This window comes from Prionailurus bengalensis, chromosome D2, assembly GCF_016509475.1.
Source record: "Prionailurus bengalensis isolate Pbe53 chromosome D2, Fcat_Pben_1.1_paternal_pri, whole genome shotgun sequence".
NCBI classification, from domain to species: Eukaryota; Metazoa; Chordata; class Mammalia; order Carnivora; family Felidae; genus Prionailurus; species Prionailurus bengalensis.
This window is the reverse complement of record NC_057351.1, coordinates 44,330,388-44,346,111: the sequence shown is the minus strand read 5'-3', so window position 1 is coordinate 44,346,111 and position 15,724 is coordinate 44,330,388. Positions and strand designations below refer to the sequence as shown.

Here is a 15,724-nt window from a genome sequence, read left to right as displayed (position 1 = left end):
AACAAAAACAAAAAAAACCTAAAGGTTGTGATTTTTATAAAGCAGTGAAATCATTGTGAAGATCATTATCTTTCACACTGGTTTTTAACCCTTTAGTGGATGGCAGAACACAGGTTTCTAGCTGCCAATAAAAGTTACGTATACTGTGTTGATTTGCTTTTAATTCTCACCTGTGGTAATATGCATGTTTTAATTTTTGTAGGGCTTAGGTCTACTGATAAATCTAGTGGAGTATAGTGCTCGGAATCGGCACTGTCTTGTCAACATGGAAACATCATGTTCTTTTGATTCTTCCCTCTGTAGTGGAGAAGGAGATGATAGTTTAAGGATAGCTGGACAAATTCATGCCGTTCAGGCTTTAGTGCAGGTAAGCAACAACTTCAAAACAAGCTAACACCTTCAGTTTGTTGCATTGTCCAACTTCTTCATCATTTGCACCTTTCCCGCCTCTCTCCCTCCCCTTTTCTGTTGTGGGTGTGTATGGGTGTCTCTATCTAGCTCATCTTCGCCAGTTCACTGAAAGGTACACTGGGTTAGAATGTATACCCTTCCTTACTGCACTCCACTGACAGTTTAACTATAATAATCACTCCTTAGGCATTGTTAGTGAAAAGCAGAAACAGGGCGTATTTGTTTTATCAAAAGATTGCAGGTCAAGAATCCGTTTCCAGCCCCAATCCCATCCAGTTCAAGTCCTCTAGCATTTACTTCTTCGTGTGATCCGTGTCTCGGACTTTTGTGTTTCTAAATATTGGGCCATACCTTTCCTGTTTTTGGAAGCGGGGGTGGGGTGCACACTTTTCAGAGTATGTCTGTGGAGTAATTTCCTGGCTTAGGAATTGTGTTAAGAATAACTATATTTAAAAATTAATGTCCCTGTGGGGCATCTGGCTGGCTCAGTTGGAGGAGCATGATCGTGGAGTTGGGAGTTTGAACCCCACATTGTGTGAAGAGATTAAATAAGTGAACTTAAAAATAAATAAATAAATAAAAATTGATGTCCTCAATTCAGGCAATCCCGGTCACCAAACACACTCCCTGTCCTCAATTTATGCTTCTCCCAAAAAACTGCATGGCTGTGTTTCTTGAACAATAGTGGGCACTGTAGTTTTTCTTTTCCAGTCTAACAAGATAGGTTCCTAACTACCTTTTTCTTTCCTTAAATGACAATTTGCATGTTCAGAATTGATAATGAACTATCCTTTTCATTGTTTCCAAAACTTTTACTATCCTGTTAATCCTTTTGGCCTTTTTGAAAATACCTTTTTTTTTCTTTTAATGTTTATTTTACTTTTGAAATACAGAGACAGAGTGCAGGCAGGGGAGGGGCAGAGAGAGGGAGACACAGGATCCAAAGCAGGCTTCAGGCTCTGAGCTGTCAGCACAGAGCCCCAACATGGGGCTTGAACTCACGAAGTGTGAGATCATGACCTGAGCCAAAGTCAGTGCTTAACCAGCTGAGCCACCCAGGCACCCCTGAAACTACCTTTTTAAAGAAGGTAATCAGTCCACAACAACTTGATCTTTTCCTGAGTCATAGCTATGACCCCATCATTCTCTTATCAAATATTTTGATCCCAGGGATTCTTTTATACTCTTAAAAATTATTGGAGACTTAAAAAGAATTTTTGGTTTGGGGTGCCCCGGTGGCTTAGTTGGTTAAGGGTCCGACTTCAGCTCAGGTCATGATCTCACGGTTCATGGTCGAGCCTTGCATCAGGCTCTGTGCTGATAGCTTGGAGCCTGGAGCCTGCTTCAGATTCTGTGTCTCCCTCTCTTTCTGCCCTTTCCCTGCTCATGCTCTCGCTCTCTCTCGCTCACTCACTTGCTCTCTCAAAAATAAAAATAAGCGGGCGCCTGGGTGGCGCAGTCGGTTAAGCGTCCGACTTCAGCCAGGTCACGATCTCGCGGTCCGGGAGTTCGAGCCCCGCGTCAGGCTCTGGGCTGATGGCTCGGAGCCTGGAGCCTGTTTCCGATTCTGTGTCTCCCTCTCTCTCTGCCCCTCCCCCGTTCATGCTGTGTCTCTCTCTGTCCCAAAAATAAATAAACGTTGAAAAAAAAAATAAAAATAAAAATAAGCATTAAAAAAAAATCATAAAAAGAATTTTTTTGTTTGTGTGTTTGATCTATTGATATTTACTGAATTTGAAATCAAAGCAGAAAATTATAAAACAGAGGCCTTCGTTCCCTTAGCCATGAAAGCATTAACATAATCACATGGTATGTAGATTCTGGAAAACACTGTACATTCATGAGAGAAAGAAAGAAGTCAGTTGACCTCTTATTGTTATGAATGTGATTTTTGACCTCACAGATTTTCTAAAGGGATTTTGGGGACTCCTAGAGATTCTTGAACCAATTTTAAGAAATACGGCTTTTGTATAAAGCTCAAATTTTATTTTCTTAAGGGTATTAAAAGTTTCCATACCACTCTTCTGTATACTCAGCAACTTTTTGAGATTTACTTGGCATTTGATTTTCAGGTAGTTGTTTTTAGTAACTTGGAGTTTTCCCCAGATTCTATCAGTAAATACTTTCTGTACATTCAGCACTAGCCCAGCACAAGGAAAATAAAGTACATGAAGGCAAGGAATTCAGTACGTTCCCTTTTGACTTAAGAGTTTTCCCTGTGTACTTCCACTGACAATTACATTTTCATTGTTAATAATATTAGTTGAGATTGATCCAGTTCTGAGTGTTTTCTCTGAGACCTTTTGCTTTTTATTTTTACTGGTGCTTGTTTATCTCTTTAGATTTCTTTTAAAGAAGCCATGTTGCTTTTCCCTAATATTATATAGGTGTGTGCACGCGTGTGTGTGTGTGTGTGTTAATGTTATATAATTTTATTTAGTGTCCTTTCTTAATTTTATCCCGTCTGCTCAGGCTTAAAAAAATTTTTTTTTTTTTTTAAATCAAGTTTGTATTTTTGCTTGAAATATCCTGTCATTATTATCCAATTTAAGGGCACATGTTGAGATTTGCATTCTTACAAACAGAATGCCTATAACATTAGTAGATACATTTAATTTACTTGATTGAATCCCAATAGCATTTATACTTTCTTTTTTGCCTTCAGGTGGATGTAGAACAAAGCCTTTTATCTTAACTTACCCTTTTTAACCAGACAGCATACTTCTTAGGGTTAGTGATTTTGAAAGCAAACAGATCTTACATTTGGGTACATACATGTTGGTTGGTGTTCTTTTAATGATCTTCAAAAAAAATTTTATCAGCTGTTCCTTGAGCGAGAACGAGCAGCTCAGTTGGCAGAAAGTAAAACAGATGAATTGATCAAAGATGCTCCCACCACTCAGCATGATAAGAGTGGAGAGTGGCAAGAAACAAGTGGAGAAATACAGTGGGTATCAACTGAAAAGACCGATGGTACCGAAGAGAAACAGAAGAAGGAGGAGGACGATGAAGAACTTGACCTCAATAAAGGTACATTTATTTTAAGTCGTGTATTCAAATTGAAAATGTTTCCCTCTTAACACCTTTTTAATTCGTGTGTTGTCATAATCTTGCTATGATTGTTTGGCCTCTCTAGTTCAGTGCAGACAAGCTTTCATATTTCAGTGCTCACAGGAATTCTTCTTTGCTGGTTTCCTAGTGGTGAGGAAGGCACGTGTGCAGTGTACGAAAGGTCTGCCTTTCCCAGGCTGGGCTTTACTCAGTGAAAAGAGAGTGGTTGAACATTGGGACTCCTAAAGGTTTTTACAGTTTTGAGATTTTTTTATGGGTCTCACTTTATAAAGTGAGATCTGTTATCAAAATTACAGTAACAGTTCTCAAATGGTATTAGCTTGCAAGCACTGTAAGGAATAAACTGATGGAGTCATTACATTTATTATCCACTGTTGTCAGCAGCTGATACTGGGTTTACTTTTTATGCACGTACTGCAAAATAGCCATTTGTAACTTCATGTCACTCTGGTTATGAAAGTAAATAATATGGTTAGCTTTACCAAGCTAGGAGGCAAGCCCCAGCAAGTGTCTTTTTCTGAGCCTAGTCTTTCTCTTATGTCCACGGTTCCACTAATGCCATTAGTTCTAATATTGTAAAAAATTGCTGTCCCATTCTCTAAATTTTTTAAAATTTAATGTTTATTTTTGAGAGAGAGAGAGAGAGACAGAGCATGAGCAGGGGAGGGGCAGAGAGAGGGAGACACAGAATCTGAAGCAGGCTCCAGGCTCTGAGCCATCAGCACAGTGCCCACCACGGGGCTTGAACTCCTGAATTGCGAGATCATAACCTGAGCTGAAGTTGGTCGCTTAACTGAGCCACCCAGGCGCCCCAGCTGTTCCGTTTTCTCAGTGTTCATGTTTCCTTTGGGATAATATTTTTGGTTGTGTAGCATTCTTTTTAAATAATAGCTTTATTGGCATAAGTGTTAGCTTGTGAGGACCTGCTGTAACTGTAGACGAGCAGCTTAAACAACAGAAGTTGATTCTGTCCCACTTCTGGGGGCTGTAGGTCCAAGAATCAAGGTGTCAGGGTTGGTCTCAGAGCTGATCTCTCCTTGGCTTGTAGATGGCCATCTTCTCCCTGTCTTTTTACATGGTCTTCACTCGATGTATCTTTGTTCTCATTTCCTCTTACGAGGATAACAGACAGATGAGGACCCACCCCAGTGACCTCATTTAAACTAACTTCCTGTTTAATTAAACACCCTATCCACCTCCTACCCTGAGGCACTGGGGGTTAGGAGCTTAGTATATTCAGGGGGTGGGGTAATAGTTCAGCCCACAACAAGATAAAATTCAGCCTTTTAAAGGAAACTTTGGAGTAGTTTTCACTGTATTCACAAGGTGCAACCATTACCACAGCCTAATTTCAGAACATGTCATCATCCCCAAAAGAAACCCTATGCCCATTTAGCAGCCACCACTCTCTGTTCTCCCCTCCCCTGCCAGTGGCAACCACTAATTCTGTCTCTGGATTTGCCTATTCTGGACATTTCCTGTAAATGGAATAATAACAGTAGCCCTTTGTGACTGGCTTCTTTCACTTAGCCCAATGTTTTCAATGTTTTTCATGTTATAACATGTTACCAGTACATAAGTTCCTTTTTATGGCCAAATAATATTCCATTGTTGGTATGTACCACACTTTAGTCTTCAATTGATGGACATTCAGGTTGGGTCCACCTGTGGCTCTTATGAATAATGCCGCCATGACATAACATTCACATACAAGTTTTTGTGTGAACATATATTTTCAGTCCTCTTGGGTATATACCTAAGAGTGGAAGGTGCTGGATTATTTAACTCAATGTTTAGCATTTTAGGGAACTATCAAACTGTTTTCCAAAGTGACTGCCTCATTTTACATCCCTGCCAGCCACATAACAAGGGTTCTAGTTTCTCCAAATCCTTACGAATAGTTATTTGTCTTTTTCATTTTAGCCATCCTAGTGGGTGTGAAGGTATATGTTACTTGATTTGCAGTTCCCTGTTGAATAAATGGTGTTGAGCATGTTTTCACCTGCTTATTGCTCATTTACCTATCTATGTTGTCTTTTCACTTTCTTGATGGTGTCTTTTGAAATGCAAAAGTTTTGAGTTTGGCGAAGTTTGGTTTATCTAATTTTGTCACTTGTGGATTTGGTGTGGTGGCTAAGAAGCCATTTCCTAACCCAAGGTCATAAAGATTTAGTCCTGTATTTTTGTCTAAGAGTTTTATGGTTTTCATGCTTATATTAAGGTCCCTCTTCTATTTGAGTTATTTTTTGTTAATTTGTGTGGATATCCCATTTTTCTAGTGGCATTTATCGATGTTTAAGCAGTTCTGAAGAAAAGATAACAGAATTGGTGGTTTTGTGGGGTGGTTTCTTGTTTGTTTTGATATACTGTTACAGTTTTTTGTTTAAACATTCTTAGCCCTTCAGCATGCTGGCAAACACATGGAAGATTGCATTGTGGCCTCGTACACAGCGCTGCTTCTCGGGTGTCTCTGCCAGGAGAGTCCAGTAAGTAATGGTTCAGTATTATGTGTCTTGAAAAGATTCCATTGTGACAACTTCATACCATTACCTAATTTACTTATGTATTACTTTATTTTCATCTTCATGTTAAAGCTTTCAAATATTTGATGACTTTTTTTAAAAAGCTTATTTATTTTGAAAGAGAGTGGGAGAAGGAGAGAGAGGATGTAGGACTCAAAACTCATGAACCATGAGATCATGACCTGAGCCCAAGTCAAGAATTGGGCACTTAACCAACTGAGCCACCCAGGCACCCTTATTTGGTGAACTTTTAAAAGTATTAATTATTTCTTACTCCAAAATAAGAGTACATCGGATTTAATGAGAAAGGTTTTTTTTGTTTGTTTTTTTAATGTTTGTTTTTGAGAGACAGAGACAGCATGAGCGGGAGAGGGCAGAGAGAGAGAGGGAGACCCAGAATATGGAGCAGGCTCCAGGCTCTGAGCTGTCAGCACAGAGCCCAATGCGGGGCTTGAACTCATGAGCCATGAGATCATGACCTGAGCCGAAGTCGGATGCTCAATTGACTAAGCCACCCACGCGCCCCAATGAGAAAGTTTTTGATGGATGGATGAATTTATTGAAATGGCTTTGGTTGAAGTAAAAGCATAATATAAAACCTGTGCTGAGCTGGCTTTAGTCTCAGGGGGGCTGGGGGAGTGGGGGGAAGGAAAAAATCTAGTCTCAGTGATATTATTATTAAGGACTCAGATAATGTGTCTTTAAACCCAACTGTCCTCTGCATGTTGTTTTGTCTTGTGCTTGGTCTCCTCCTGGCCCCATACTGGCTCTAGCTACCAGTCTCCTCTAGTTAAATAAGGTGCAATAGAAGAAGGTAGCCTTCCTCCTGTATATTTCTTCTTAAGAGCAGAGTTCTGCTCCCCATCCCTCCACACCCACTGCACCAGGTAGACGTCCTCTTATCTTGGCCAACTTTGGCTCACATGGCTTTTGTTTAAACAACTTACTTACTGGCAGGGAAAATGGGATTACTATGTAAGATTTAGATTATGATGGTTTAACTAGAAGTATTAGTGTCCAGATGGTAGGGCTGAGTCAGCGTGAGGGCAGACAGTTCTGGCTAATGGGACAGTCATTGGGAGGACTTTTTAAGGGGAAGGTCTAGTGAAGAGCCAAATTTTAAAATGAAAGGGAAGTTCTTTTCCTTAGGAGCCAAGGGCATTCAGGAGGCAAGAATGGAAGTCTATTCTATAGTGAAATTTTGGGTTAGCTTCTCACTCTCTTTTTTTAATGTTTGAGAGAGAGAGCATGTACAAGCAGGGGAAGGGGCAGAGATAGAGGAGACAGAATCCCAAGTTAGGCTCCATGTGGATCTCACAAACCCTGAGATAATGACCTGAGCCAAAATCAAGAGGTGGACGCTTGACTGACTGAGCCACCCAGGTGCCCCAAGTTTGCTTCTCTTTTGTGTTAAATGTTTTTTCTGATCCTTTCTTGTCCATCTCTTCCATATTTATATTCTAGTCAAGCTCTGATCTAAATGCAGACTAGCGTGCTCCGTTGTGGCCCTTCCTGGCACATGGCTTTCAAGATCAAGACCAAAGTTCTCATCATGGCTCTAGAGGCCCTGCAAGATTTTTTCAGCTCAGCCCTTTTGTTTCCTTAAATTCAGAGATTTAAAAAAGTTTTGTTTTTTTTATGTTTAATTTTTGAGAGAGAGAGAGAGAGAGGGCAAGCAACCACAAGCAGAGGCAGAGAGAGGCAGACAGAATCCAAAGCAGGCTCTAGGCTCTAAGATGTCAGCACAGAGCCCAGTATGGGACTGGAACCCACCAACCCTGAGATCATGACCTGAGCTGAAGTCAGACGCTTAACCTACTAAGCCACCCAGGCGCGCCCTTGAATTCAGAGATTTTAAGGGCAGATGAGAAATGCTTATCAAGCAGAGGGGAAAGAGGAAGAGGCAGTTGTCAAAAACAGTGGGCATACTATTTAACAATTTTTAGGTATTCTGTTTTGCACACACTCTAGTTTCATTTATATTCTTTCTTAAATAACAGGTCTAGAAATTAATTTGTGGTATTACCACATATGATTCACCTTTGGCCATTTTTCTCATGTATAAATTTCTATTTATCTGTATCTCTTATCTCTAAAGAGGTCATAAGGCCTTAAATTGTAGGCAGTGTTGTGAATTCATAGAACCCTGGATGTCTTTATTGCCTTGGGGCATTATTATGATTAACCCCAGAAAGCTAGCTGATACATAAAACGTAATGGAAATTGGTTTGCTGAATGTGTAAGTAAAAGAGACACAAGAAAGCAGGTGGTTATATTATCGTAAAAGCTGCCTGTAGGAAAGGGCTGCATGCTTCGGAAGCCCAGGAGCTTAGGTCATTTTCCATTGCATACCATGTATCTAGTGCATTGTAATAGTCTCCTCACTCGTTTTTGTCTTTCCTGCTCTCTTGACTCCATTCCTGAAATCTTGGACACTGCACCATAGCTAGCTTTCTTAAGACCACCTTTCTTGTCTCCCAGTCATTTAGGGAATCATAACTTTGTTTATGGCTTCATGTAAAACTTGTTAAAACTGCCTTCTCCATTTTCCAAATCTGTTCTTCCCCTGGGGTACTTTTCTAAATTTCCCAAATAGGCCATGCCATTTCTCATTTTTTTCTTTTTATTTAAGTAATCTCTACAACCCAACATGAGGCTTAAACTCACGACCCCGAGGGGCGCCTAGGTGGCACAGTTGGTTAAGCGTCCGACTTCAGCCAGGTCACGATCTCGTGGTCTGTGAGTTCGAGCCCCGCGTCAGGCTCTGGGCTGATGGCTCGGAGCCTGGAGCCTGTTTCCGATTCTGTGTCTCCCTCTCTCTCTGCCCCTCCCCCGTTCATGCTCTGTCTCTCTCTGTCCCAAAAATAAATAAAAAACGTTGAAAAAAAAAAAAGTATTTTAAACTCACGACCCCGAGATTGAGTCACATGTTCTTCTGACAGAGCCCCTCTCATTTTTTTCTTTTTGTACTTGCTGCTCTCTGTTTAAAAGTAAATGCTGTGACTGTCCTTCCCACGCCCCAGCCACTATATGTTGCATTCTGTTTTGATGGAAAGGGATTTGATTATTGAGGCTTTCACTCAAAACCTTGGATCTAATCATTTATTCTGTGTCATAGAAATCGCTTTTCTACTGAGCAGTCTTCATAGCACCATAGCTACTGCTTTTGCCACCACTATGCTAGCACGCTGCTCTCCTAGAAATTGCTTAAAGACATTCTTAAATTAGCTTTCATTTAGCTCTATAGTTTCCATCATGATTGCCCTTATAACATTCATCACTTCAGTATATTTTTTAAGCATTTTGTAAAATCTGTTTTAGGTGCAAGATTAACTCCGGAGTAAATATGCACAGCTGGGGGCTTACGGTGGCTTTCAGTGGCTTTTGGTGGGGAGGTGGTTCACTTAGATTATGGGCGATTGATAGCACATAACTTAGCGTAGTTATTTTAGTAACATTTATTAGATCTTTTCTGAAACTGTATCCATACATTATTTTGTTTCTTTATAATTTCAAAAGTACCCTGACAGGAATTTTTTTTATAAAGGGAGAGAGGGGACTGCTGGCAAATGTCTTAAAAGCATAGCATGTAATCTCATTCCCTGCCCCCATCACGAAAATCTGAAGTTCAGCCCCCACCTTCTGGCCCCAAACTCAGGACAACATATTTTCTTTTGTGCTTTTTATTATAGGTGAACCTTCTTAAAAGAGCCTTTCCTTTTATTATGAACCTTTAAAACAGTTCAAAAATATATTGAAATAGAACAGGTTTTTTAAGCAAGTTATATATTTTCCTTGTAACAGATTGGTTATATATATATATAGTTTGGCTGCTTCTTGCTAACAGTGAAGGGAAACACCTTAATGTCCTTTCTTGGCATTGCTGACATTCTCTCTCTCATGAAACTAGATTATCTTTGGAAAGATCTAGTTAATTCGTAGCCTACATAGGAACATGAGGATTTTTTTTTGTTTTTTCATAAGCACTTCTGAGGACATTTTCAACTTCCCTCTTGTCTTCTTGACGTGCCTGCCCCCCACCCTCCCGCCCTCAACAGTGCATTTTGTTATCTCAGGCATTTTTCTCTGTACCTTTACAAAAGTAAATAAGGACACAGTGTTTCATTGTAGCCTTTCCCAGTTTTACCTTTCTGAGGATGGGATGGAGTAGGGAATGGACACATATACCGGCAGATTTAGGAGGGTAGAAAAGGAAATTGCACATTAACCAAGGAGTTCAAGGACCTTGTGGAAGTTTCAAACAGGGTGTGTGCCAAAACCAACAACCCAGTGCCGGGGGCAGACTCCTGTTTTCTGCTGCCTGACCCATGTTTCTTTGATCTGTTTCCTCAGATCAATGTGACCACGGTGCGGGAATATCTGCCAGAGGGGGACTTTTCAATAATGACAGAGATGCTCAAAAATTCCTGAGCTTCATGAATCTTACTGTAAGTAGCTTCTGTTGCAGCTTGTGTGGTCTTAAATATGATACTGTCATTAAACGGTAGGAATTAAAATGCTGTATGGCCATAGTGACTAGAAGCGAAAAGGGATTCTCTTTTAATGTGTTCTTTTTAAGATAATTGTTCATTATTATGGCCATATATATTGGCATTATGTTATCAAAGCCACAATTTAATCTTCATATGTTCTGATTCATAGTGTTCAGTTTAGTAAAGCAAAGATTCTAAGCTTTGATTTGATGCTTGATAAAATTGGTTAAATATTAACTGTTACTTCCTTTCTGCCCCTCCCCACCTTCCCTTCAGTGTGCTGTTGGAACCACAGGCCAGAAATCTATCTCTAGAGTGATTGAATACTTGGAACATTGCTAGCTGCTTTACCTTTGCTTCAGGTGCTCGGTAATGCTGGAGCTATTCTTAGACAAAGAAAAGTCATGAGAGAAGTCCTTGAAGATATACCAAGAACATTCATCAGTATCATTCATGTTTGGATTTTTAAGGCCACCTGATTTCTTCGTCATGCATTCTGCATTTGCTAAATGACAGTTACTACATCAATCTGCAACTATCAAAAATGAGGGAAAAGGTTCAGGCTGTTAACAATTCCATGCAGTATTTAAATACACTTAACTTTGGCAGAGTTTATACTCTCCCCTCTTCTCTTGCTTCATTCTGGGCAAGTTTTAAGGGGAAAATTTGTGCTGCTGTTAGTGCAACTGCTGTGTATGTTGAGCCACTGTTGTCATGCCAGCCAGGTGCAAAGGCAGCTTAGCTACTGAGGTATCGAATGTTTTGAGGACATTCTAGACAACAGCTTAGTTCCTTTTTCAGGCTCATTTGCTTTTGCTTTTTTGTTGAATGATTCCAATCGTAAATAAAGCTTTTAATAATTTTGTGAATTTTTTTTTGTTGTTGTTCCCTGAACTACTGTCTATATTTAAAATTAGATGGAATCCAAAGACACAAGGGATTAATAGTATATTTTTTTATTTTTGATTTGGTTTGGGTTGTTGAGCTGTTTTTCACTTTTGAGACCATGACCATATTATCATACCATAATGAGTCATAGCTATAGACACAAGAAAACAAACAACAGTTTGAGGGAATATTATGTAAGATGATGTGCCCTGTTAAAGGATGAAGCAAAATAGATAAACAAACCCAGGGTAGTTTACGCTTAATGCTAGAGGAGGCTCTTGAAACATTGTTTTGAGGGAGGGCTCTCTAGATATATTTTCTAATGTTCAGTACAATAAATATAAGGAAGCTAAAACACCAATGTGGAATTCATGTTTCCAGATAATGTGTATATTCTTCTACAGAGTGACAGGATCAAATGCATAAACGCAAAGCCTTAAATTGCTGGTTCAGAGAAGATCCTTTTTTTCATTCAAATTCTTAGTTCATAGAACAGTGTGTTTGGAAAACAGTCATGGAACACACAAAACACATTTTATATATTTAATTTCACAACATTGCAACTCTTTCTTATGTTAATTGTTCAGACCACTGGTTAAACTTTTTTTGTTGATTGGGCCTGAATACAGGCTTTCCAGAGATTTCTTTCATTAATACTTTTAAATACCTTTCAGGTAGTTATATCATGTTTCTTCATTGGATTTGTAAAACTTGAAGCCATAAAAATATATTAGTTTGGTGTGTATTGAGGAAAATAGCTAAAAGTCTAATTGTTATCCATTTAGACTTTGTTATTTCCTTGTATAAAGTGACAAATCGGGGCTCTTGTATCAGTGCCAGCTGTAATGTTTTTTAATGCAGTGGCTGCCTTCTATTGTCTTCCTATTTTTGATAATGCAGATTGTTGGGAAATCTATAAGGAAGTAACTGATTCCAGGCAAATTGTTTTCTTCCTCCTACCCACCCAACCCCCACCCATCACCTCTTAACAGCATAGTTCTAGTTATGCCAGTGTAACTTGGGAAGGACCGAGGTTTTATTTGCCCTGAGTATAAATACTAGCGTAGTGACCTATTTTAAAAGTATATCAGTAAATGATATCCACAAAATTGAATTAGTTAGATATATTTTGTTTAATAATTTTAAAATGCATTGATATTAATCATTGGCTTTAGGAATTGAACAGATTTTTGGTTAAAAAACCTGACTTGTGGCAGATGGTAAAGAATCTTCTAAAATGTTTGGATGAGAACAGTCAGGGCGAACTACATTTTTCTGTTACACTGGTAATCATTTGAGAATTGATTTACCTCCGTGTTTAACAGTTTTTTTTTTTTATTTTGTTTTGTTTTTTAAATAATAACTAATTGTCAAGCACTGATAGAGATGCAGATTGTGGTGGGGGTGGTGGGGGAGAAATCACCTCACCAACTGCAGTGCATTTGTGTGTTTTTAACCCTCAGAGAACTCTGCATTTTAGGGTACTTGAGGCTGACTTGCAAATTAAAGTTTTAAAGTAACCTTTTTTCCATTGTAAATATTTCTGTAAATACTACCAATTGGAAATTAGAACAGTAGAGTACTTTTCTGAATCCAATCCTATTTTTATTTTATACAGTATTTCTCAGCTGTGATCTTTGGAGCAAAAGCCAACGGCAGGAAAAAAATAGTTTGTACCAGTTTCATGAAGTATGTCTTTGGGTTTTTGTAAATAATTTTAACTCAAATAAAATTGCTACTTTCAATACACATGTTGTCTTTAACATAAATCTATTGAACTGTTTTGGAGGAAGAAAGCTCATGAACTTGATATAGCTAAGGGGAGATATGATGTGTTACGTGAATTTCCCTTTCAACATACACATAAACATTTAACCAGTTTTTGTTAAACGTTACATAACTTCTCCCTTCCTCATACTCATCCGAATGTCAACTCTTAACTTGGATTCGTTTAGGGATGGTGATTTTCTGCTTGTATGTAGTTAGGCCCGTGATGCATTTGTTAAGTTGCCTTAGTCTTTTTGCCCCTCTGAATATGACCCAAGACTTTGTTGATTTGTTTTACAGCTGCTTTTAGTTTTTCAGTTTTCTTAGATGTCAGATTCTAAGTTTCCTGCACAAGTGGATTCGTCAACCTGTCCTCACTGCTTTCAAAACTAGATTCGAAGGGGCCTCTCCCGTGAGCTCGCATCCACTCTCCCCTTTTGCACACATACACAACATGTATAACCGTGTGGAAGCGGGCAGGCTATGCATATAGAAAGACCTAAATCACACACGTACATTTGGAAAATAAGTGCTGATGTATGAGCAGTTTCCCAAACGACTTGTATCTTGCTTACTCAGCCACAAACGGGGCTCTCCCTGACCTCAGGACCGTGAAGACTAAACGGAACCGTGCGTATGAAGCATTAGCACCCTGTTTCAAACCTAGGTCTTGGTAAATGGTAGCTTTCGCCAAACAATTGTTTCCACGGTCAGGAAATGAAAATGTTCTAAACAGAGTAGACCACTGTGACTCTGTCCACACCTGAGATAAGAGCTTTCCTATTGCTGAGGTCCTTGGGTTTGGGTCCCTTTAACTGCAAGTCTCTCAAATTATTTCTAAAGTAGTTAATACCTTGTTAGTGACTAAAGCAGGGAGAAAATGGAACAAACCAGTGTGATTATTAAAATGTTTCAAACGTACCACTGGTATTTTGTTACATTAGAAGGAAGAACTGGAAGAGTTTGCATAATTCAGTGTCCATTAATCTGATATTGGATGCATAGATTAAAATTTTTCTAGATGAAGTTATTTTTTTTTTTAGTGGTCTTCACACCCAACATGGGGCTTGAACTCACAACCCTGAGAACAAGGGTACCATGTCTTCCAACTGAGCCAGCCAGGCTCCCCTAGAAAAATCTTTGAACAAAGAAGAATATCAAGTGTGCTGGTCAAACGTCTCTTCCCTTAGCTTCTGTGCAATTTGAGTACCCCAAAGGCCCTGTACTGGTGTGAGCAAAAATCGAAAACAGTATCTGTGTATTACCTAGTTTTCAATGGTCTGAAATGAACTGTTAGCCACAGTTGTATTACAGAGGGTGCGGGTAGGTGGAACTATGCTGTTGGAAGGTTCATAAATCTTAGTGTAGTTTAATAGTAGATTGTAATAAAGATGCATGTTCTAACCCCTACAGCCTCTAGTAAAAAACAATGTGAAAGCATATAGCCAGAGCTGCTTACAAGAATGAAAATGGAACACTGAAAAGTGAGTATACCAAAGGAAGACAGGGAAAAGTAACAAAAACAAAAACCTATGAGAACAATAGAAAACAAATACCAAGAGCAAATAGATTTAAGTAAAAGCAAAGAAATCCTTTTATAAGACAGGAAGAAGTCAAGAATATCCACTAAATCTAACAGTACCAATAATTCTAATGAATGTAAGTAACCAAATACTCCCCAATGACAAGGCAGAGATTGTCAGACTGAAAAGGAGATGTGCTCTAGGGGTGTCTGGGGGGCTCCGTCAGTCAAGCATCTGCCTTCGGCTCAGGTCATGATCTCACAGTTTTTGAATTCAAGCCCTGCAATTGGTCTCTGCACTGACAGTGCAGAGCCTGCTTAAGATCCTCTGTCTTCTCTCAGCCCCTCCTTCCCTTGTCTGTCTCTCTCTTAAAAATAAACATTAGGGGCGCCTGGGTGGCGCAGTCGGTTAAGCGTCCGACTTCAGCCAGGTCACGATCTCGCAGTCCGGGAGTTCGAGCCCCGCGTCAGGCTCTGGGCTGATGGCTCGGAGCCTGGAGCCTGTTTCCAATCCTGTGTCTCCCTCTCTGACCCTCCCCCGTTCATGCTCTGTCTCTCTCTGTCCGAAAAATAAATAAACGTTGAAAAAAAAAATTAAAAAAAAAATAAAAATAAACATTAAAAAAATTCTTTGAAAAAGAGATGCTAAATACAAATAGTTTTTGAAGGAAAAAGGATGGGAAAAGATAGACCATGCGAGCACTAAGTTGGAGTGACTGTTTTAAGACAAAAGACAAGTATTGGGACTAAAAACATTTCATAATGATTAGGGGAGAGGGAAAATGTATCAGTAAGGAATAATTATGCACCTAGCAGAACTTTTAAAATACAGCAAAAACCAAAAGGTAGAAGTAGACAAGGTCACAACCATAGTTTGACATTTTAACACCCCTCAGGAATCGATAGGATGTATTTTTTAAAATCGGTAGGAGCAGGTGATCTGAGTGATCAACTACCTTAACTGAAATTTATGGGACGCTACTCAGCAGTTCTTCTGATGCATGTGAAACTTTCACCAAGACAGACTACATGATGGGTCATAAAACAAA

The 15,724-nt window shown here is 39.3% G+C and overlaps 1 protein-coding gene across 2 annotated transcripts in view; it reads left to right on the top strand.

The window, feature by feature from the left end:
* WAPL (WAPL cohesin release factor) overlaps positions 1–13,135 on the top strand; it is a 91,477-nt gene extending 78,342 nt beyond the window's left edge. For both annotated transcript variants that reach the window (XM_043596768.1, XM_043596767.1), the window contains exons 15-19: positions 203–367; positions 3,234–3,441; positions 5,881–5,969; positions 10,359–10,453; positions 10,775–13,135. In XM_043596768.1, coding sequence (XP_043452703.1) covers positions 203–367; positions 3,234–3,441; positions 5,881–5,969; positions 10,359–10,436 — 540 coding nt within the window. In that variant the 3' untranslated portion in view covers positions 10,437–10,453; positions 10,775–13,135. The remainder of the gene's footprint in view (positions 1–202; positions 368–3,233; positions 3,442–5,880; positions 5,970–10,358; positions 10,454–10,774) is intronic.
* Positions 13,136–15,724: the final 2,589 nt, after the last annotated feature.